Below are 25,283 nucleotides of genomic sequence, written 5' to 3' on the forward strand. Positions count from 1 at the left end.
CCAAAGCAAATAGGATGATGGGATGCATTAGAAGAGGTCTGGGGGCACGAGATGAAAACATCATTCTCCCTCTGTACAAATCACTAGTCAGACCACACTTGGAGTATTGTGTGCAATTTTGGGCGCCGCTGCTGAAGAAAGACATTACTGAACTTGAAAGGGTTCAGAGGCGGGCTACTAAAATAATAAATGGAATGGGTGCATTACAATACACGGAAAGGTTATCAAAATTAGGTCTATTTACTCTAGAAAAGAGAAGACTTAGGGGAGACCTAATAAATATGTACAAATATATCAGAGGGCCATATAGAGATCTCTCCCATGATCTGTTTGTACCAAGGACTATGACCAGAACAAGGGGGCATTCTTTTCGATTGGAGGAAAGAAAATTCCTACATCAGCATAGAAGAGGGTTCTTCACGGTAAGAGCAGTGAGGCTCTGGAACTCTCTTCCTGAGGAAGTGGTGATGGCCAACTCACTGAATGAATTTAAGAGAGGAATGGATGCTTTTCTTGTTAGCAAAAGTATAGAAGGCTATAAATAGCATAATCTTACAGGTAGAAGAGCGACCAAGATTATTAGAGGAATGGGGGGGCTGCAATACCAAGACAGGTTATTAAACTTGGGGTTAGTTAGGAAAAACAAAGGCTTAGGGGGATCTAATCACAATGTATAAATATATGAGGGGACAGTACAGAGACCTTTCCAAAGATCTCTTTACACCTAGGCCTGCGACTGGAACACGGGGGCATCCGCTACGTCTTGAGGAAAGAATGTTTAATCATAATCACAGATGAGGATTCTTTACTGTACGAGCAGTGAGACTATGGAGCTCTCTGCCGTATGATGTTGTAATGAGGGATTCACTAGTAAAATTTAAGCAGAGCCTGAACGCCTTTCTTGAAAAATATAATATTAACAGTTATGTATATTAGATTTTATGACAGGGTGTTGATCCAGGGAACTAGTCTGATTGCCGTATGTGGAGTCAGGAAGGAATTTTTTTCCCCATTGGAGCTTATTTGACACATTGGGGGTTTTTTTGCCTTCCTCTGGATCAACATGTTAGGCTACGGGTTGAACTAGATAGACTTATAAGTCTCCCTTCAACCTTAAAAACTATGAAACTATGAAACTTTGTGCAATTTGAAGAGATAGAAGTGTATGTGGATAAAGAGGGACAGTGTGTGGCCGTCAAGTGTAAAATATTTGGCAGACTCATGTGTATAGCTGCAATATATATACCACCTCCATACATGTGCACCAAACTAAGGGTGATAAGGGAGTTCTCTGAGAAGGGGGGAGTAATCCCTTTTTTACTGGTGGGGGACTTTAATAATGTGATCTGTACTGGGATAGGAGTAGTAGACCTCCAGGTATCCAGAATAGTTGGATGACTTCGTTTGGCACTCTTATTGGGGAACTTGGAATGGTGGATGCTTGGCGAGTGAGGAATGGGAGGGTATCCTGCTCCTCTTGTTATTCGGCTTCGCATAACACTCTGTCCCATATTGACATGGCTCTAGTTAGTGATCTGATGGATGCAATGATAGGCGATGTGCAATATCTGACGAGTGATTTCAGATCATAGCCCGATTCTAGTGTCCATACGACGGGGGATCCTGACAGGGGGAAGGAGGGGAGAGTGGAAGCTTCATCCAGCATGGATCCATCATATTAATATGGGGAATATAGAACGGGATCTCGGGGAATTCTTTATCCACAACGAGGGTAGCACTGGTCCCCTGGTGGTATGGGATGCGATGAAGGCATACCTCAGGGGGCTCCTGTTCAGGGATATCTGTAAACGTAAAACACAGACGAGGCTGGATGAGAAAGATAGCCTGGAGGCCTTAGATAAGGCAGAGCTGGAAGCAATTCGGAGTAATACTACGGACGCGAAGCAAAATCTTAGGCAGGCGCATGAACAGGTTAATAAGATGCTTTTGGAGAAGGCAGTAAGGAAGCAGGCATTCCAAAAATTGTATTTTTGAGGAGGGAGAAAAAGTTGGTCATCTATTATCGGTCATAGCTGCAGCTCAAAGGAGTAGTTCATTTGTGCATGGTATGGACACAGTGGAGGGGACACAGGTCACTGAGGTTGAGGAGATCCTTGGGGTCTTTAAAGATTTCTATCGCACGCTATATTCTTCTAGCGGAGATATGAGGGTGGAAGAGGTGGACTCATTTCTTGAGCGAGGTGAGCTTCCGGTGTTGTCTGTGGCGGATAGAGATAAACTGGAGTCACCTATTACTATTGATGAACTGGAGGGCGCTCTGCATGGCATGAGCAATGACAAGGCACCGGGAGCAGACGGGCTACCAGTTGAAATTTATAAACCGTTAGAAGAAATCCTATTACCCAAACTATTGAAAGTCTTTGAGGTGGCGGAGGGGGAGGGTGTATTACCTGAATCTATGAGAGAAGCAATAATAGTAGTAATTCCTAAGGAGGATAAAAATCCGAGGCTTCCAGACTCATATAGACCAATCTCGTTATTAACAGCGGACGTGAAGCTTCTGGCTAAGGTGTTGTCAAACCGGCTGACTGGAGTTATATCTAACCTAATACATATGAACCAATCAGGGTTCATGGCCAATAGGTCGACAGCTGCTAATATCAGGAGATTGTATCTTAATCTATAGTTGCCGCCTGACAACCCTGGCCGGAGGGTGATCGCTTCGCTAGATGCCCAGAAAGCGTTCGATAGTGTTGAGTGGGGGTATCTGTGGAAAGTGTTGCAGCATATGGGGTTTGGCCCACGGTTTGTAAAGTGGGTGCAGCTGTTGTATAATAGGCCTACTGCTAAAGTTAGAGTTAACGGTATGACCTCCTCAGCGTTTGAGTTGCACCGGGGAACGAGGTAGGGCTGCCCACTATCGCCGCTCCTATTTGCTATTGCAATAGAGCCTCTGGCGGCGGCCATTAGGAAACCAAAGGAGATCCATGGATTTAGGTATGGGCATTTAGAGGAGAAAATAGCTCTTTATGCTGACGATTTATTATTTTCTTGGGGGATCCATCAGCCTCATTGGATCATGCCATGCAGATAATAGAGAAATTTGGAGAAGTTTCGGGACTGACCATTAATTGGTCTAAATCGAGCCTCTTTAAAGTGGATGGGGAAGTAGCCTGGACAAATGATGATACTGGGGCTAACAAACTGAAGAGTGTGGGCGAATTTAAATATCTAGGTATCCAGATATCTCTGCCAGTAGAAAAATACATACAGGTGAACTTATGGCCGCTTCTTAAAAAATTGAGAGCCAAAGTGGATGCCTGGAACAAGCTACATTTGTCAGTTGTTGGAAGGGTTAATTTACTAAAGATGGTAGTAATGCCTAAACTCCTATACATACTGCACAATGCCCCTGTTTGTATTTCAAAGAAAAGATTTAAAGGGATAAACTCGCTGTTTAGGGACCTGGTATGGGGTAAAAAGCAGCCTAGGGTGCGATTAGAGACTTTACAAAGGCCGAAAGATGAGGGGGGTCTAGCAATCCCAAATCCGGAATTGTATTATATGGCGGCGCAATGTCAACACCTCAGGGGATGGTCTGATCGAGAGAAAGATGGGGGCATTAAAGAAGTGCTGGAATACATAGTGGGTAGAAGTTCATTGCTAATGGGACTAGAGGATGGTGTGGTGGGGATCTTGCGTGGAACGTCTCCTACAATGGCACTTATAAACAAGACCTGGGATAGGCTGAAAAGGGTGAGAGGGGTGACCCGGTTAACTAAGTTTACACCTATCTGGGATAACGGTAATCTCCCGGAGATTCAGAAAATGGGGAATATTGAGGAGTGGAGACGCAAGGGTGTAATATACATGCATCAGATATTGGACGGGGGAATTCTGAAATCTTTCCCACAGAGTGAGTTTGTTACCGGCGTCTGGCTGGCTCCACTACAGTCAATTAAAACATGCGATTGCAGCCCAAGCGGCTAAACAAAGTGTAGACATACAGACTGACCTGGTACTGGAGTATGTGTGTAAGGGCGGAGGAAGCACTAAAGGGATCATTTCTGGCACATATAAAGATATACTACATACCTTTCTTTTAGACTACCCAATTAAAACTAAATCTAAATGGGAGGAGGAAGTTGGGCCGATAACTGAGGAGGTGTGGGAGAGTATCTTAGAGTATGTCCCTAAACTTTCCATGAGCGAACCGGCCAGACTATCCCACCTATACGTGATTCACCGGGTATATAGGTCTCCTTTACTGATGTTTAAAATGAGGTTGAAAAGGAATTCGGAGTGTCCAAGGTGTCAGGGATCTGACGCAGGTATTTTTCATATGATGTGGTCTTGTCCTAGACTGGTCTCCTTTTGGACTAAGGTTATCCACAAGATAGGAAGAACATATGGGTGTGTCCTTCCCAGGGAACCATTGCTATGCATATTGGGATATGTTGAGGAGCTTGGGGTGGAAAATACTATGAAAATTGTATGCGGCAAGAAAGCTGATCGCCAGGTCCTGGATTAAAAAAGACCCCCCGACCAGGGGAGAGTACATTAAAAGGGTGAAATGTATTATTCAGCTGGAACAGGGAGTTTATGAAAGAAGGGGGAATGTTAAAATGTTTGAGAAGCTATGGTCTCCTTGGCTGCAATGTGAATAGGACGAGTGATGGACCAGTAAACTGATTTGGGACTGAGATAGCCGTCGGAGACCTCTGACGTGTGTGTTTTGTTTTATTTGTGTTACTAGTTGTTCCTCCTGCACAACAGGATGGTTGCTATACTGCAGTTGGAGGGTATTCTAAGTGTGTACTAAATGGGATGTAGTATCGGGGAGAAGTGTTGCTGCCGGGGTGGGGGAGGGGGGCGGGAGGGGGAGTTCAAGGTAATAGATGTGATAATCTTAATTTGGATGCCAATTTGTTATTCTGTTGTATGTATTCTGTTTTAATAAAAAAGTATCTGATTTAAAAAAAAAAAAAGGAAGAAACCCAGGTTGGGACAATTTGGTCACCTGGCTACAGACTTTGCAGACCTCAGCCAGCTTCCTAAATATGGTATTATTCCATTCTCGGTGGGTGCCCGCCTAAAGCGGGGTGCTGCTGGATTGGAGGAAGTAGCCCTAGAAGCTCTGAGGCACGGACATTCTAAAGCCCTAGTGAGCCAGCGGAAGGGTGAGAAATTGTTGGCTGTTACATTTGTGTGTTTTGCTGGTTATGTGCCGTTAATTGTTTGGGGATCCAATAAAGTCTTAATATTGTGATTCCCTCATCCTGTGTTGTCTGAGTAGTGTTCCGCCCACGGTTAAGGAGGTTGGGCGTTCAGTTGGGATGAGCCCTGGGCCATGCTGTCTTTCTAAAGGCGGCCGGGCCAGCGGACGAGAGCACCCACTGACCCCCGTGTCTCCATAAGTGTCACCTCCTCTTATGATTGATTTGCCGCTGCGAGGGTGGCGCATGCCCCCCTGCATCTTCTGTTGTGACCACTCTGTCACTACAAAAGCAGAAGTGGAGAACGCTCCCAGGAACAGCTGCTCGCAGAACGCGATCAGCTTTGGAGCAGACGCTGCAGACCAGACCGGAGGAACAAGCCAACTGCATGCCAGGACAGTAGCGTGCCTGCGCCAGGACAGGGAGTGTTCATCTCACCGTCCCACGGGTATGTTCATATGCCCTCCCTGCCTACCATCACCCAAATTAAGCCCATGACGTCACTGCTGAGCCACCCACAAACTCACAAAATCGGCACCGGATTGCACGGCACAGAGGTCAGGTAAGGTGAGTTCACAGTAGACTCTCCTAACCCTGTGATGTTGGTGCTGCGCGATCCGGTTGCGATATCGCGCAGCAGTGGCGTCATGGGGTCAGGTGAATGAACTTGCTTGACTCTGTGATTTCACTGCCCCTGTATGCACACACATACACAGCACAGGAACAGCTGCGGTCTGCAACCCGACTGGTTAGGAAAAATAGTGGGGAATAACACACTTTATTTTTTTTTTTAATTTTTTTTTTTATGATGACTTGTGGTCCCCCCCATTTTTATAAAACCAGCCAAGGTACAGCAGACAATTGAGGGCTGATATTATTAGGGTGGGAAGGGCCATGGTTATTTGGCCCTTACCAGCCTAACAATAGCAGCCCGCAGCTGCTCCAGAAGTGGCGCATCCTTTATATGCGCCAATTCTGGCGCTGGACCCGGCTCTAATTGCCCTGGTGTGGTGGCAAATAGGGTAATAGATGGGGTTGATGCAAGCAGTGAATTGCCATCTGGCATCAAGCCCTGGTATTAGTAATGGGTGAGCGTCTACCAGACACCCCCATTACAAATCCCATTATGTGAATGCAATAAAAAATTATTAGAACAAAAACCTCCCCGACTCAATCCCCTCATTGACCAATTTATTAAAAAATGTATTAAAATACAAAAGGTCTGCAGTAATCCATTTTGATATCCCCTAACGTTCTCCAAAGTCAAACCTGAAAAGACATAAAAAGAAAAATTAAACACAAGACACCCTCTTTTCCAATTTAATTCCCTGTCAAATCCCTAATCCAGGTCCACCACAATCCAAATCTGGGGTACCCACGTCAATCTCATACTTACTGGCACATTCTGTGGCGGACATAACGTCTCCCATTGATTGTGAGAGCAGTCCCTGCAGGGACACACAAACTGCTGTGTGTGCTTCTCTGCAGTGACCTGAAATTACCTCATAAGGTTAGCCCAGGTCCCCGCAGGAGCACACACAGTAGTGTGTGTATGCCTGCAGGGGCCGTGACGTCACAGGGTCAAGGGAGTTCATTCAACTGACCCCCGTGACGCCACTGACGTGCGATTATCATGACCGGATTTCTCGGAAGTGTCATCACGTGGTCAATTTGGGTGATGGCAAGTAGGGAGGGCATATGAACATACCTGTGAGACGGTGAGATAAACACTGCTGTCCTGTTCCTCCACTCTTATGTCCAGCAGCGACAAGAAAAGCATAACGAGGTCACATGATCTTCACAAAGATGATCGACGGAGATGAGCGCTATGCCCAGGCGCCAACTCAGAAGCCATCCTAATGAAGATATTAGTAAAACACTTATGTAATGTAAGCATATATAAAGGGAATATAAGGGAAGGACAGATATGCTGGGGACGGAAATCACTATCAAAACCCAAGTAACTATTAGCTATTCGGCAGCTGCTGCCAATCAAAAAGCAGTACATTTCACAAATTTTACTTGCTTGTATTTCAAAAACTATACATCCAAGCTGACAACTAAAGGTATGTATAGAATCAGCCTGATAGCTCCAGTATAGCACTGGCTTTAGCTTATATAGGAAAATCCTGGTAATTGGTTCCCTTTAAATGGCCACTGTGTGAGCATGCTCTTATGATGCGTGTGTACTTTTGCTCTGGCTCTTTTCTTTGGTTTTACAGTATCCCTATGATCTAAATCTGTCTATTTTGCTAATGTCCATGTGTTCTATAGTAAATAGGTGTATAATATTAGGTCTAACGGCAATTGAGAAACTTGGAAAATATATTTTTCTCTGACGCCTCATTGGGGGACACAGGACCATGGGTGTTATGCTGCCTATCCATAGGAGGACACTAAGTAGATGCAAAAGCATAGCTCCTCCTCTGCAGTATACACCCCCTGGCCAGGCCAGGCCAGGCAGCCTCAGTTTTAGCTTAGTGTCTGTAGCAGGTACTTCCTTTCAAGGTTTGTTATTTTTTGAGGGCGACGGTTTCCTTTTGGGACCGATCTCCCACTACAATCAACGGGCTGGAACGTGGAGTGTCGCCTGCACGTACCCCCTCCTGCGACGCTGGATCCTGGGCTGGACGACTGGTTCCACACACACTGATTTTCCAAAGCCCAGGGTAGAGGCCTGTGCCCCCTATAGCCCAATTCCTCAGCCCCTCTTTGCAGGCTCTGAGCTGAATATGGCACCAGTGTGACCGGACACAGCAAGCTGAATCTGCTATTTTCACTGCCTGAAAAGCCGTGTTTAAGGTGAGATCCCCCCTGACTGGTTTCCCAGGCAAAGGGAGAAAAGACGCTGCTGGGAAGGCCTCAGGACATCTACAGTATTTATTATGAGAAAGTCCCTTGCTGGGTGCAAGGAGGAGAGAAGGATCCTGAACACACAGGGTTAACCTTTCTCTTGCTGGCAGGAGGAGGGGAGAAGTCACTCCTGTTTGCAGAGAATCTGCACAGATAATTTCCTGGTGGCAGGGGGATAACCACCAGTGACAAGCTGTGTGCTGACTGGAGTGAGAGGGAGGAAAACTATCAGAAGCTACCTTCCCGCCATTTTTTACTACCCACAGGGAAGGGGGGCACACAGACTTCATCTTCGCGCTCTTTTAGCGCTAAACCCCGCCCCCCCGCGGGCGCAATAAGCCCCGCCTTCCTCAGGAGTGCGTGCGAAGATCTCCATAGAGCTTCATCCGTTCTGAGGACAGGGCCATCGGCTGATTCGGGTAAGGTGCTTGCTTCACTTGCAGCTCTGCTGAGCATTGCTCCCCCTCCTGGCATACTCCTATTAGGAACATGCAGAATTCTAAGGGCACTAAGAGTGCTAAAGCCCACACAGTCTATTATTCAGCCTGCACTGCCTGCCATGCTGAGTTACCACGTAAACACACCTCTTTTCTCTGTGAGTCCTGTGTCCCAATAGCTCACCAAGACCCCCTGCCACCACCGCCGCAACAGTCAGCCCAGAGCCTAGGGCTCCCAGCCCACCGGAATAGGCACAGTTTCTGTCCCAATCCATGGAAAAACTGTCACAGAACCCGGTGCTGGTATGCAATGTCGTCCTCCACACCCTTCTGGGTCCCTGGACGGAACGCAGCCTGAGGATACCCCTATGGAGGATCCTTCTGAGGTAATCCGGGCACATGCTTCACCGGTTGCAGGGATCAGGAAAAGAGCACACGGCCGGGTGTCTCCAGCGGGCTCTCCCTCGGGAGCACACAGGGCAGGCTCTCCAATACGCTCCACGGCTTCTGAAGAGACTGAGGAGGGAGAATGCTGTTTTTACCAGGATGATTCCTTGGTTTCACCCTCCCCAGATGATCAAACTGCAATAGACTCCCTTATAGCAGTAATCAACCAAGCTCTGCATGTGGAGGATCCCCCATCCACTACCACTGACCATGCGGTCTCCTTTAAGAGGGCAAGGAAACCCCAAAAGGTTTTCGCTGATCACCCAGAGTTTCAGGATATCCTCACAAAGCAAAGGGAGAAGCCTGACAGGCGCTTCGGTAACCATAAACCCATGGAGTCCCGGTACCCTTTTGCCCCACCTGCCCCTAAAGGCTGGGCCGATCCGTCCCCGGTCGACCTCCCGGTCTCCCGCCTTGCCACAAAAATGCTCCTGTCGTTACCCGATGGTTCCTCCATCAAGGACCCGACAGACAGGTGGAGCACCTCGCCCGCTCTGCCTTCGAGGCTACGGGTTCCTCCCTCTCGCCCTCCTTTGCCTCTGTGTGGGTCGTAAAGGCGATCTCGGTCTGGGCAGAATCCCTTAAAACTTCGCTTGAGGAGTCCCAGTTCCCTCATTCCGTCACAGAGGTAACAGCTCAAATTGCCGCTGCGGCGGAGTACCTCACGCAGGCCTCTATTGATGCTGCTACCTGCGCAGCTTTTGCCACCTCAAATACCATAGCCATCCGTAGAGCTCTCTGGCTCTGACAATGGCGAGCGGACTCTGCTTCCAAGATGTCTCTCATGGGCCTTCCTTTTTTTCCAGACCGATTTATTTGGCGAACGTCTGGACAAGCTCATTTCTGACGCCACGGGAGGAAAAAGTACCTCCCTTCCCCAGCTGAAGCCCAGGACGACCTTCACCAGACGTCCACAGTCCTCGTTCCGCTCCTTTCGAAACTCATTTGGTTGGTCGACATCCCACTCTGCCCGCGCCACTAGCCGCGGACTACGCAGGGACCGACCTTCTCAGCTCTCCCCGAAACCCACTTCGTCATGGCAGCCTAGACCGAAACAGTCCAGGACTAGTGAGACTCGTCCACGACTGTTTCCCCCCTCATGACTCCTTTGGCGCCCCCGAAGACGCACTCATTGTAGGAGGTCGACTGCGGCTCTTTTCAACACATCTGGGCTGCCGCCTCAGACGACAAATGGGTACAAGACCTTGTGTCTTCTGGTTACCACATAGAATTTCGGACCACACCCCCGAGTCAGTTCCTTTTCTAAAACCCCCAAAGACTCGAAAACGACGCGAGGCCTTTCTCTCAGCAATCCACTCGCTCCAAACAGCAGGAGTGATAATACCCGTCTCGGACGACGAGAAGTTCAGGGGTTTTTATTCCAACCTCTTTGTGGTCCCCAAAAAGGATGGGGTCAGTTCGACCCATCCTGGACCTCTAACACCTGAACAAACATGGGCACGTACAGAGATTCAGAATGGAGTCCCTAAGGTTCATTATTGCATCCATGATTGAAGGGGAATTTCTCGCCTCCATAGATATCAAGGACACGTACCTGCACATACCCATCGCTCCAGATCACCAAATGTTCCTCCGCTTCGCCGTTCAGGACTCCCATTTTCAATTCGTAGAAGGGTCTTCACCAAAGTCATGGCGGCCGCCATGAGCGTCCTTCAAGCCAGGGGAGTAGTCGTTCTCCCTTACTTGGACGACTTCCTCATCAAGGCCCCTCCTTCCACGACTGCTCAACCAGCGTACAGATCACCTTGGACACACTATCCCGCTTAGGGTGGCTACTGATTCTAGACAAATCATCCCCGGTCCCAGCACGATCCATCACCTTCCTGGGCATGTCCTTGGACACCCGTCAGGGCTTGATCTATCTCCCTCAGGACAAGGCGATCGCTCTTCACAAGCGGTACGCTGCCTTCTACGTCCTCCGTCTCGCTCCATTCGATTCAGCATGAAGGTGCTCGGCAGAATGGTGGCGGCTATGGAAGCAGTACCTTTTGCTCAACTGCACCTCCGCCCACTGCAGCTAGTCCTTCTAGCTGCCTGGGACAAGAGCCCCTTCTCCCTGGACAAACATCTTCACCTGACGCCTTCAGTCAGGTATGCACTCCGCTGGTGGCTTCGGTCCTCATCCCTATTGAAGAGGAGATCTATCCTCCCAGAGAACTGGCTGGTCCTGACCACGGACGTCAGCCTCCTAGGCTGGGGAGCAGTGTACTGGCACCACACTGCTCAAGGACGTTGGACGCCCCAGGAGTCTTCCCTACCCATAAACATCCTGGAAATCCGCGCGATCTTCCTCGCGCTCAGGGCGTTCTGCCCTCTGCTAGCGGGTCGTCAGATTCGAGTCCAATTGGACAATGCGACAGCGGTAGCCTATATCAATCGGCAGGGGGGAACCCGCAGCAAAGCGGCTTATCTCGAGGCCTACAAGATCCTCAGCTGGGCCGAGTCGACGGGGTCAGTGATATCAGCGGTACACATACCGGGGGTAGAGAACTGGGCAGCAGACTTTGAGTCGCCAAGGCCTGGCCGCCGGAGAATGGTCTCTCCACCCAGAAGTGTTTCTACACATCTGCACTTGCTGGGGCACACCAGACGTGGATCTAATGGCCTCAAGGTTGAATGCAAAGGTACCCGCGTTCATAGCCAGGTCACGCGACCCGCAGTCCATCGGCGCGGATGCTCTAGTCTGCTTCTGGCACCACTTCCGCCTGCCTTACGTATTTCTACCTCTACCCTTGCTGCCGCGGGTAATCAGGAATATCAAGGCAGAGGGAGTCCCGGTGATACTGATAGCACCGGACTCCCCCAGGCGTGCCTGGTACGCCGAATTAGTACAAATGCTCGCAAACGTACCGTGGCGCCTTCCAGACATCTCAGACTTGCTGACCCACGGGCCCATTTCCCATCAGAACTCCAGAGCCCTGAAGCTGACGGCATGGCCATTGAGACCTGGGTATTAACAAGAGCGGGATTCTCCCCCGCGGTTATTTCCACCATGATCAGCGCCTGAAAGCCTGCTTCATCCCGCATTTACCACAGTACGTGGAAAATCTTCCTTTCATGGTGCAGAGAAACTAATGTCCAGCCTATTCCTCTGGCCATCCCTAGAATTCTCGACTTTCTACAGTCTGGCTTGCAAGCGGGGTTGGCTCTCAGTTCCCTTTAAGGGCAGGTCTCATTGCTCTCAATCTTCTACCAATGCCGCCTGGCTCAAAAACCGCAAGTCAAGACCTTCCTCCAGGGCGTTTCCCATCTAGTTCCCCCGTACAAACGGCCGCTGGACCCATGGGACCTCAATCTCGTTCTGGACGGTCTCCAGAGGTCTCCCTTTGAACCTTTCAAGGAATCCTCCCTTGCTCTTCTGTCCTGGAAGGTAACATTCCTGGTGGCAATTACGTCCATCAGACGGGTTTCGGAGCTGGCAGCACCCTCTTGCCGCGAGCCTTTTCTGATCTTTCACCAGAACAAGGTGGTTCTGCGCCCCCTTCCGGATTTCCTTCCAAAGGTTCCTACCCCGTTTCATTTGAACGAGGACATTGTTCTGCCTTCCTTTTGTCGACACCCAGTTCATAGGGTGGAAAGGTTTCTGCATTCGTTAGACCTAGTCAGAGCTCTCAGATATTACATATCCAGGACAGCCCCCTTCAGGAAAACGGACTCTTTGTTCGTCATTCCTGAGGGGCCTAAGAAGGGACAGGCAGCTTCAAAGGCAACTCTGGCTCGCTGGATTCGCTCTGCGATCCAGGAAGTCTACCGCTTGCAACTCAAGCCCATTCCTAGTGGGCTGCGGGCTCATTCCACGCGAGCAGTTGGCGCTTCGTGAGCCATTCGGCATCAGGCTTCAGTGGAACAGGTGTGTAAGGCTGCGTATATGTATACAAAAAGAAAGGAAGTCATTCATTTTTGCCAAAATTGCTCCATACCTCATAGCCAAAAAGCTTTAAGAAATAGTCACGAGTGTGCAAATAAGAGATTCTTTAATGAACAAGCAATGATATAAGGCAGGGTATGGGTATATAACAGTATACAAAGGTTTACAAAGACATGGAGGGTGATTAATTCCCCAAATGTGACTGCATACAAAATCACACCAGATTAATCATATATAGCTCACTGGCATGGTTAGTGCTAGAAATCGGTTACTAGACAATGGGCGGCTGGGCGGCTGCTCCAGCGTCATCCGGGTAGGGAAAGTTCCCTTGTTGACGTCAGTGAGCCCGGAGGACGCTGGGAGGAGAGCCGTCCCTACTGCGCATGCGCGATCCCGCAACCAGGAAGTGCGATCGCGAATCCCATGTTAAGTACTGGCAACAGTAAGGGCAAATAAAGATAAGTAAATATCCAGCAGATCACATCAAATATCATACATAAAGATGGCGATTTGGATATGACAAGTGAACATACAGTATAGTACATATTAGTTCTAACAAGAACAACCCAGAAATATTTATATCAAAAGATATCAATAGTCTGCTGTGCTTTGCAGCACAATAGTAAACAGAAATACATACATTGGGTCTAGTATGTCACGTCAGAATAAAAGATACAAACGTCAGCGTTTAGCCAAATTATAATGCACAAGGTTCGCTGTATTAATAATTAAAAATAGTTTTTGTTCTTTAATCCATTTTCCTTATTCGTATCTGTGTATTCAATGTTGTGAGTACTGAGATAATAGCTTCAAAGACAGACAATATGAGAAAATCCGGCAGGGATATGAGACCCGAACAGAGTAGACTAAGAAAAAAGGAAAAAACACATAAAAGTGAAGTTAAAAATCAGGCATAAAAAATGTTAAAAAGACTCAGCTAAACGCTGACGTTTGTATCTTTTATTCTGACGTGACATACTAGACCCAATGTATGTATTTCTGTTTACTATTGTGCTGCAAAGCACAGCAGACTATTGATATCTTTTGATATAAATATTTCTGGGTTGTTCTTGTTAGAACTAATATGTACTATACTGTATGTTCACTTGTCATATCAAAATCGCCATCTTTATGTATGATATTTGATGTGATCTGCTGGATATTTACTTATCTTTATTTGCCCTTACTGTTGCCAGTACTTAACATGGGATTCGCGATCGCACTTCCTGGTTGCGGGATCGCGCATGCGCAGTAGGGACGGCTCTCCTCCCAGCGTCCTCCGGGCTCACTGACGTCAACAAGGGAACTTTCCCTACCCGGATGACGCTGGAGCAGCCGCCCATGCTGACGCCGCGCCTCCGTGCCCCATGGAACCGCGACACCTGCTGCCAATTCCACACAAGTACTGCAGGTATATTAGACCCATCGTTCCCCCTTGTTATCCACGGTCCCCTGAAGAAGTCACCACACGAAACACGTGTTGGGACTGCCCCCTTGTGTGCCTGCTTCCCCTGCTACCTTGGTAAGCTCTGGACTGGTCTCTGGTTTTGTGCAATATGGTTATTCTCTAAGTGTAGGTGGTATATGACATTGATCTTTCAGCTGTTGACCTTCCTGGTTACACTAACTTGTCTAGTAACCGATTCCTAGCACTAACCATGCCAGTGAGCTATATATGATTAATCTGGTGTGATTTTGTATGCAGTCACATTTGGGGAATTAATCACCCTCCATGTCTTTGTAAACCTTTGTATACTGTTATATACCCATACCCTGCCTTATATCATTGCTTGTTCATTAAAGAATCTCTTATTTGCACACTCGTGCGTATGACTATTTCTTAAAGCTTTTTGGCTATGAGGTATGGAGCAATTTTGGCAAAAATGAATGACTTCCTTTCTTTTTGTATACATATATGTCCCCAGAAGTCTTTGCCTCCTACTAATGTTAAGGTCCAATTTTACTGTTCTACGCTTTTCATGTGTAAGGCTGCGACCTGGTCTAGCCTACATACTTTTTCAAAGCATTACAGAGTCCATACCCAGTTTTCAGCTGAGGCAAATCTGGGTAGGAAAATTCTGCAAACGGCAGTAGAGCACCTCTCTCAGTAGGCGCTCCAGGCTGTCTGGGACTGGTTCCTAGTCCTTCGGTTGCGTTATCTTGTTTTACTTTTCCCACCCATGGACTGCTTTAGGACGTCCCATGGTCCTGTGTCCCCCAATGAGGCGTCAGAGAAAAACGGATTTTTGTGTACTTACCGTAAAATTGTTTTCTCTTAGCCATCATTGGGGGACACAGCACCCACCCTGTTGCCCTGTTGGGCCTTGGTTTTCTCAGTACCTTATTTGGTTATGACTCTTCTTTTCTGTTGTTCCTCTGAGAAGTTTTTACTGTTTTTTTTTTTTCCTACTGCTTGTGTACTAAAACTGAGGCTGCCTGGCCAGGGGGTGTATACTGCAGAGGAGGAGCTATGCTTTTGCATCTACTTAGTGTCCTCCTATGGATAGGCAGCATAACACCCATGGTCCTGTGTCCCCCAATGATGGCTAAGAGAAAACGATTTTACGGTGAGTACACAAAAATCCGTTTGTTTTTTTTTCCTATCTTGAATAGTGATCTATTGAAAAAAAAAAAATAAATATATATATATATATATATATATATATATATATATATATATATATATATATATATATATATATATATATATATATATATATATATATATATATATATATATATATATATATATATATATAAATATATTTTTAGCATAAAAACCCTTCATTAAGCAATAAGTAATTTTCTCAACACACATACTCTTTGATGGAATTTGAAGACCATGGAAATCCTAATTTGTAATGTGGGTTGAATAATTTTGATTGCAACTGTGGTTCTATTTAGTAGACGACTGTGCTTCTATTGGTAACATATAAAAGAAAATATTTATTTTGCTAACTTTTAGGTCACCTTACTGAAAAAGATTGCCAATCGTGTAACTCCAGGGCAGCAAAAGTTTTCTAAAACAGCCAGTGTCCTATGGCTACTTCAACAAGAAATGGTAACTTGGAGATTAATTGCGTCTCTATACAGGTTTGTCCTCTCCTGTTTTTTTTTTTTTTATTTTGGCCAGTATAGCTCACATTCTGTATTGCTGATTTAGAGAATTTAAAGAAGCACTCCTATAAAATGTTTATTATCTTAATATATTGCAATCATCGTACTATATGTAGCACTGTGTATTACAATTGTTCATTTTGCCTTTCTACCCAGTTAATTCCTCTTTTTTCCATTAGGTCTATGACATAACATGGTTAAAAACAGACTAGCTGGAATCCATCTAAGGCTACATTCACATGACCGTTCCGTTTTTGCGGGCCGCAAGAAACGGTCCATTTTTTTAATGATGCATCCGTGTGACATCCATTCCGTTCCATATACGGTCAGTGTGTCATCCATGTGTCATCCGTGTGCCTTCCATTTTTTTTGCGGACCGCAAAAAACGGAAGCAATAAGAGAGATAAAGATAAATAGATGAGTAGATATAGAGATGGATAGATAGCTATAGAAACAGAGAGATAGAGGGAGGAATCAATGAATAGAGGGATAGATGAATGTAGAGAGAGATGAGAAAGACATATATAATGTCCCACCCCTGTGCATATTCTAAGCTGGCACCCTTTAGTGACTTTCATGTGGCACTAAAGGGTGCTTAGCCTTGTATTTAGCCAAAAAATAAATAATTAAAAAAATGACGTGTGGTCCCCCTATCTTTTGTAGCCTACTAGGGTAAAGCAAACGGCTGCAGCCTGCAAACCACAGCTGGCAGCTTACACTTGGCTGGTAATCCCAAACAGAGGGCATAATTTAAAACAAAAAACATGGGGTTCCCCCCAAATTGGATCACCAGCCAAGGTAAAGCGGACAGCTGTGGTCTGGTATTCTCAGATTAGGGAAGTCCACAGTTATTGGACACTTCCCAGTCTAAAAATAGCAGGCTACAGCTGCCCCAGAAGTGGCGCATCCATTAGATGCACCCATCCTGGTGCTTTGCCCCAACTCATCCCGTTGCCCTGGTGCGGCGGCAAATGGGGTAATTTATGGGGTTGCGAGATGGATGCGAGATGTATAATGTCACCTGGCATCAAGCCCTGGGGTTAGTGATGTCACGCGTCTATCAGATACCTGACATCACTACCCAGTCAGTAATAAAAAAAAATTGACAACAAAAAAGTTTTATTTGAAAAAACACTCCCCAAAACATTCCCTCTTTCACCAATTTATTGAAAAGAACAATCAAATCTGTGTCCGGCGTAATCCAATAAGGGGGTCCCACGACGATCCATACCATAGTCACTGTCCCAGTCAATAAAGAACAGAATGTTCCCCATTGGCTGGGAGAGTAGTGCAGTGACCTGAGCTAACATCAATAGGTCAGCCCAGGTCACTGCAGGGGATGACTAGCACTGCTGTCAGGTGGTTAGATGAGATTATTACCAGCTGTGACGATCTCCTGCTCTCCTGACATCAGCGCTGTCACTGACTTCTATGCCTGCCGCGTTCTCAGCAGTATCGCGACAGCCCGTGACGTCACCGCTAGTGACAGTCTCGGGCCGCCCGCGAGACATGACGTGAGAACGCGGCAGGCAATGGAAGGCAGTGACAACGCTGACGTCAGCAGAGCAGGAGATCGTCACAGCAGGTAATGATCTCTTCTAACTTCCTGACAGCAGCGCTCGTCATCCCCGTGGCTGCCTGCACTGCAGTGCTAGAAGCTGCTGATACTGCTGTGCGGGGAGACACTGACACATTGCTGTGCGGGCAGCCGTGGGGCTGGAGTGGGACACAGACTGCACGGGCACCCGACTAAGGTCACACGGAAGTGCTTCCGTGCGGCTTCCAGTGATTTGCCCATTAACTTGTATTGAGTCAAGGTCTGTTATTCCGGAACAGAATAGGACATGTTTCATAATAACGGAACGGACATACGGCATCCGATGTGGGTTGTTTTTTTTTAGGATCGGATGCATACGGAAGTTCTTCCGAGTGCCATTGGATCCTACACAAAAGACATTGACAAGATGGTCCTATCCGTGGGTCCGCAAAATAACAGGAACTGACCAGGACAAAAGGAACTGTCGTGTGAATGAGCCCTTAGGTCTATGTAGAAACAAGAAGTCACTTTTCCATGCATGAGTCATCACTGCAAAAGTCAATGGCGGGGGGAGGAGAGGAAAAGCTGGTCCTGGAGTTAGAGGGTGATTACACATACAGAGAAAAGTGACTTCCTGTTTCTATATAGAGCAGAGAGAAGATTAGAAATTACTGGGTAGAAAACCAGAATGAGCAATGAGTACATAGGGACATATGTAATTCAAATAAATAGAAATCTAAGTTGTGGTTTCACTGCATCCATAAAATAAAATCCCAAATTCTCACATAGCTTCATCAGTATGAAAATGAAAATTTTAATGATTTTAAAATGGCGACAGAAATGGTTAGTTTTGTTTTTTCCTTTCCTTCACTTAAATATTTTATTCTTATTAGTGATTTAGAAAATCATTATCAGGTTGTTTTTACCCTAAAATGATTAAAACAAAAGGCAATTACAAAATGTTTTCTTTTGTTAATTTTTAATTTTTTGCACAATTTCAGAATCTTTCTTCTTTGCCAGTATATTGAATGGAAAAATGAATGGCATCATTCTAAACTAGATATCCTTCCTTTTCCCACAAAAACAAGTTCTAAAAACTGTTATGTCAACAGAAAAATGAGAAAGTTATGGCTCTTGGAGGAAGAGGAGATAAAAATAAAAGTGGAAAATTAGCCAGATTAAAAATCCCTGCATTATTGGAAACTTAGCAGTTTTAAACATTAAGAACATGAGAAAATCCCCCTTTTAAGCATTTTCTTCCTTATCCTTTAGAGACCGGATACAGTCTGCATTAGAAGATGAAACTATGTTTGACGTTGTGGTAAGTTTTTTGGTTTTTTTTGTTTGTTTTTTTTATACTTTGTTTCGCACCCAATAACTTGACTGAATTATTCAAATTATTATGGTGTTGTGCATACTAATGTGTAGGTTTTATGTATGTAATGAGATGTATTTTATATGGGAAAATTTTTTTAGTTTGCAAGTGACTCTGTTCGTTCCATAGTGCTCATTGGGCACTATGTAGCTGGCAAAGGAGAAAGCAGAAGCAGTAATACAGCTCTTCTGTCCACTCCAGGGTCTGCAGTGGGGTTTTACAGCAGGAGCTGTAAAGGGGACTTGTCACAAGGCCAAGAGTGGACAGTTCTTGCTATTTTATCATTCCTGCTACTCCCCTGAGTATTAGGGTTTTTAGCCCAATTTATGACAACCGGAGATTTTTGAGGCCGGTCTTGATGAGGGGGCATGGTAGAGTCAAACACTGCTAATTAAGAGACACATTTTTCTAAAAGAAACAGGAGCATCTGACCAGTTGTGTGCCCCACACTATAAATTTTCAGTCGACAACTGGAGTACAATTTCGGATGTAAGGGTATGCCATTGCTTGTCATTAATTAGACTAGCTGTGGCCTCACGCCCCTATGCTCCCCTAGTTCCCCCTGTTTTGACAGAGCTGGGCAAAACTGGCGTGAAAACGCCAAAAGTCCCAACATACGATAGACTAGTTGTGGAGAAATTTTGTGGCTTCTTACGCTAGAATTTGATAAATTGAGGCCTTCTAATTTTTATGGTCTTATTTCTCTGTGATCCACACCTCCTCGGTAACGACCATAAGAATTTGTACTAATTTATAAAAGGCCCATATCTCTGAAACAATATGACAGAGTAAAGAAAAAAAAAAAGTATGACGCAATTCAAGTTAAAAGTATGAACAAGTATACAAGACAGGAAAAATATGCAAATGATAAATTGGGGCTTTTACATATAGCTGTACATAGAATTGCAGTTAAAATGTACTAATATAGTCATGTAACGTTTTTTGGATATTCTGATACAAGTCCACCTACAGAGTACTTGACAGCAAGCGGAATATGATGTCAATTCAGCTTTATATGAGCCATAGTGCGGTGACAGATCTGCTTTAATTTGTTGTGATCAGTGTGAAATAACATTTGAGACATTTTCTTAATAAATTTCTCCATCAGACACCGAATGCCAGTGAAAAAATGATTATGGGCAAACTATTTGAGCGGGATTCACTTGTAAGACAGAGCCAGGTATGTTGGTGTCCTTCCAGGGATCAATTGCGGTAACTAGTAATTATCTTTTTATATTTATGAAGTAAAAAAATAAAGAAAAAAAAATATGCCTCACCGTGTCTTGTTAATATAGGTAAAATATATCTTTGTACCGTGTCTTAAATGATATAGTCCGCCTTGTGTGTCGGAATCTCCAGCCACAGCTTAAAAAAAGTAACCTTCTTTTTGCAGTAGGATTCCTTTTAAAGAGTAAGCAGAGTTTTGGGAATTTTTAAAATGTTTTAGACCCTTTAATGTTGATCAGATCAGTGGGGGTCATGAGACACCCACCAATTGCTCAAAGACCTCTAAGGTGTGCACAGGTTAGATGCTCGTGCCTGAGCAGGAGCACACAGCAGACCATATATGCAGTATTCAAATAGTCTCTCCAGGAAAGGAGACTAACTCTAGCGCCACCTATTGGAAGTAGCAAGCCTACAGGTCAAAAGTGGCACTTTAAACAAGCCTTTTCATATGACCTAGGATTTATACCAGATCAGAACCTCAATTTGCAGACACTGTGTTTGGGGGTGATTGCCCCTCGTCCGTGCAAATATGCATATGCAGTAGCCAGTAACTTACTATTGCATTTGTACTGAGCTCGCAAGTACACAGCATGGAGTAAAGATGCAGCAGCTGTAGGCTGTCCACTGCATCTGTACTCCACTGTGTGTGCCCTCGGCAGGGACAATGTGCTTCTGAGCTGTAAATTTGTAAAAATCTTTTGAGCGATTGGAGGGGGTCTCAGGAGCCAGCCCCCCACTGATCTGCTCAGAATTAAAGGGCCTAAAATAAAATTTCCCCAAAGTTTTATTACTGTTTAAAAATGTTGTACCCATAATTGTGGATTTGGTATGAGATTTAGCAAGGGGGTTAAGGGTGTTTGATCGGGTGTTGGTAATTAATGTGAAGCTATGTAAGGCCTGAAACACACATCCGTGAAACACGTGCGTGTTTGGTCCGTTTCCGTATATACCGGAGACACGGACAAGCATGCATCAATGTTAGTTTGTTTCAGGTTGCACGTGCGTTATTCCATAATGTTCGTGTCAGTGATCCGTATGTGTTTCCGTTTTGCACGGAAGCTTGTCCGTTTTCTGCACGGAACACGCACACACGGACCCAATGAAAGTCTAGTGATGTCGGTAATTTTTTTGTTTTCTGTCTGTCGGTCAATCTCCCTCAGTCCGTCGGTCGGTCTCTATCTCTTGTCTTGTTTGTCCCTCTCTCAAGTCTGTCGGTCAGTCTTCCCCCTCTCTCATACTTACCGTTCCTCGATCACTGCCGCGGCGCTGCACAGCTGTTAAAAAAAACCTCCGGTGGCTTTTACTATTTTGAAAAAGCAGGCCGCTCATTAATCAATCTAGTATTCTCTGCTTTCCACGCCCACCGGCGCCTATGATTGGTTGCAGTGAGACACGCCCCCATGCTGAGTGACAGCTGTCTCACTGCAACCAATCATAGCAGCCGGTGGGCAGGTCTATACTGTGCAGTAAAATAAATAAATAATAAAAACGGCGTGCGGTCCCCCCCAATTTTTATGCCAGCCAAGATAAAGCCAAACGGCTGAAGGCTGGTATTCTCAGGATGGGGAGCCCCACGTTATGGGGAGCCCCCCAGCCTAACAATATCAGCCAGCAGCAGCCCAGAATTGCCGCATCCATTAGATGTGACAGATCTGGAACTCTACCCGGCTCTTCCCGATTTGCCCTGGTGCTTTGGCAAACGGGGTAATAAGGAGTTAATGGCAGCAACCCATAGCTGCCATTAAGTCCTAGATTAATCATTGCAGGCGTCTATGAGACACCCCCAATGATTAATCTGTAAGTTAAAGTTAATAAACACAAACACCTGAAAAAATCCTTTATTTGCTATAACAAACACTATCAAATACCCTCGTTCACCACTTTATTATGCCCCAAAAACCCATCCTTGTCCGCCGTAATCCACGGAGGTCCAGTGTCGCTTCCAGCTCTGCTACATGAAGGTGACAGGAACTGCAGAAGAACACCGCCGCTCCTGACAGCTCCACGAAGCAACTGAGGTGAGCCGCGCGATCAGCTGTGCTGTCACTCAGGTTACTCGCGGCCATCGCTGGATCCTCCACCTGTGACAGCAAGTCGCCCGAGTGACAGCGATGAAGTCACAGGTGAGTTGCGGTCTCGGGTGGAGGATCCAGCTAGCCGCGGGTAACCTGAGTGACGGCAGCGCTAATCGCGCTGCTCAATTCAGCCACTCAGGGGATTAGTGGTCACCGGTGAGTCCTTCACAGGTGACCGCTAATCAGTACGCGATACAGACAGAGCCGCGGGATGACAATGAAGTCGGGTGAAGTTCACTCGAGTTCATTCTCAGCGCGCGACTCTGTCTGCTGTCAGCCGACATGTAGCAACTACATTTTACATCACACACGGACATTTCACAAGGACAACACACACACACACGTCAGTTAAGTTTCACACGCACACACGGCCATTCCACACGCACACACTGCTAGCATACGCAGTTCACACAGATGCCACACGGACCATAAAAACGGACACAAAAACGGGACACGGACCCGAAAAACGGACGTAACACACGTGCGTGTTTTTTCACGGATGTGTGTTTCAGGCCTAAGAGAGTGTTATCACATGGCCAAAGAGATAGTTAGGGTGTTGTTCTCTAATATATTTACAGACTGTGGGCCCAATTCATCAAAGCTTTCACACCAGAATTCTTGGGTAAAAGCTTTGAAAAGCCTCAAAGTTTAGGTGCAACTCAGAGTTTCGACTAACTTTTGTGACTTAGTATTTTCAAGCCAGTATTTCACAGCTCTGACAAAATGGGCTTGGATGGGACACCACAGGTCGTCCAATTTTATCAGCTGTGGCGTTCTGTACTCCAGAAATCTCAATGCAGTACCTGAGTGGAGTGAGATTTCTGGCGTGGCGCACAGTTCTCGTCAGACGCCCCAAAATCGTGAAGAGGTGTGTACTTTTTCATGAATTAGGAGCCTCTGACTCCAGCATGCCCCCCACACCCTGGTATGAAAAAGGTCCGTCTTGATAAATCTAATGTTATGTTTTGGATTTTTCTCCAGATTCTAGTTAGCAGAGTTAGTAAGATACATTTATTCTCTTCCCTTTTTTAGCTCGTAGTAGATTGGCTGGAAAGTATTGCCAAGGATGGTGTTGGTGATTTCTCTGAGAATATTGAGTATTATGCTAAAGCAGTATACTGGTATGTAAATTATCAAAACAGATGACATCACTGAATTGTTAACCCCTAGTGACTGAGTGCATTTTGCCCTTTTAGGACAGACAGTTCTGACATCACTTCATGTTGCATTAACTCTGCAATGCCTCGGTGTATCCCAATGAGTCTGTATTTTACTGACACATTGTGTTTTGTCAATGGTAAATTGAGCTCACGTTTTGAATTTTTTTTTTTTTTTTCTTTTTATGAAAATTTAGAAAGAAACATCAATTTTCAATATTTTAATGCCTATACCCTTAATCCAAAAAGATATAGCACAGAAAAAGTTAAAGATGACTTTTACCATATATACACTTTACCACAGCATAATTTTTCATACATTTTATTTTGTTAGAAATGGAAACATTTTAGCAGCATTTTTTTTCTCCAACTAATTTATTAAACCTGTTTTGTATAGATCTATTCAGTTGTAAAGTGACTTATGAAATTATACCATTTTATTAATTATACCCCAACTTATTCAGAGGGATGTTCAGTGTTAGTTTTCCGCTACACATAGTGTCTTGTATGTAGCCCTTTTACTATGGTCTCGTTTGACCAAAGCATTTTCTTTCATATGCCGTACAAGGAACACAGCTAGCATGGGGATGAAGGCTGCTCTGGACAGATGAGACCAAAGTAGAACTTTATGGGCAAAATGCAATCTGTGGTGGAAAACTTTACACTACACATTACTCTAAAAACAGCATCCCCAACATCAAACATGGTGGTGGCAGTATTGTGCTATGTGGATACTTTTCTTCAGTAAGAAAAGGGAAGATGGTCAGCGTTAATGGGAAGATGGATGGAGCTAAATTAAAGGCAATCCTAGAGGAAAACGTGTTAGAGGCTGTAAAAGACTTGAGACTGGGGCATAGGTTCACCATCCAGCAAGACAGCGACCCTAAACATAGTCGGCTACAATGGGATGGTTTAGATTAAAGCATATTCATGTGTGTGAATGGCCCACTCACAGTTTAGACCTAAATCACATTGAGAATGTGTGAAAAGACTTGAAAGTTGTTAAGATGTCTCCATCCAATCTCACTGAGCTAGAGCTATTTTGCAAAGAACGATGGGCAAACATTTTTAAGCTTTTACATGTGCAAAGTTGGTAGAGACATACCCCAAAAGACTTGCAGCAGTAATTACAGCAAAAGGTGATCCTACAAAGTATCAACTCAGGTGGGCTGAATACACATATGCGTCCCACTTTTTAAAACTTAAGCCATATATGATTTTCTTTACACTTCACAAATACTTGATACTTAGGCTATGTGCCCACGGGGAAAGTGTTCTGCGGATGCATCCTTAGGAGCTCCCAGAAAACCGCAGCACAACTTTGTTTGTTTTAATGCTGCGGTTTATTTGCGGATATGCTGCTGTCATTCTGCATTGAGGATACAGTACCATGGCTTCGGCACTGCATCCTCAATGCAGAACAAGTGCTGAGTAATCGGGGAGTTCATACCTCCATCACGCAGCACTTCACTCTCCGGCTATGTCTGTCTGCACATTGCAGGAGAAGGTGAAAGGGCCTGAACTAGCTCTGGCTGTCACATGATCAGAGCTTGTGCAGGCCCCGCCCACTTCCTCCTTCCTGCTCCTGGCTCCACCGCGCTCCTCTGCACCTGAGGAAGTGACTCCGGTGTCTGCTATCAAGGCAGGTAAGTATGGGACCCTGCGGAGAAATCCGCAGGAATAATTCACATGCCTCAGATTTTTCCGCAGGGAAATCCGCATTATTTCTGCAGCAGAAAAAAATGCAGCATGGGCACAGCACTCACCAAATGCCATAGAAATGGCTGAGGACACGCTGTACTGCAGATTTTTGAAAAATCTGTGGAATTACCGCAAAAAAACACAGCAAATTCCACCAATTTTCCGCAGCGTGAGCACATAGCCTTAATGTTGGTATTTCACATAAAATACATTTTATATTTGGGTGTTAAAAAAAAAAAATGTGGAAAGAGTCCATTGGGTATGAATACTTCTCCAAGGTGCTGTATCTGT

The 25,283-nt window shown here is 45.5% G+C and overlaps 1 protein-coding gene across 1 annotated transcript in view; it reads left to right on the top strand.

Annotated features, from left to right (window-relative positions):
- The window catches only part of NUP107 (nucleoporin 107), a 145,215-nt gene that overhangs the window by 51,262 nt on the left and 68,670 nt on the right, over positions 1 to 25,283 (top strand). Inside the window, exons 7-10 of the mRNA XM_075342464.1 lie at positions 15,769 to 15,896; positions 18,730 to 18,778; positions 19,941 to 20,012; positions 23,167 to 23,255. Of these exons, the coding sequence (XP_075198579.1) occupies positions 15,769 to 15,896; positions 18,730 to 18,778; positions 19,941 to 20,012; positions 23,167 to 23,255 (338 nt within the window). The remainder of the gene's footprint in view (positions 1 to 15,768; positions 15,897 to 18,729; positions 18,779 to 19,940; positions 20,013 to 23,166; positions 23,256 to 25,283) is intronic.

Source organism: Anomaloglossus baeobatrachus, chromosome 4 (assembly GCF_048569485.1).
Source record: "Anomaloglossus baeobatrachus isolate aAnoBae1 chromosome 4, aAnoBae1.hap1, whole genome shotgun sequence".
NCBI lineage: Eukaryota > Metazoa > Chordata > Amphibia > Anura > Aromobatidae > Anomaloglossus > Anomaloglossus baeobatrachus.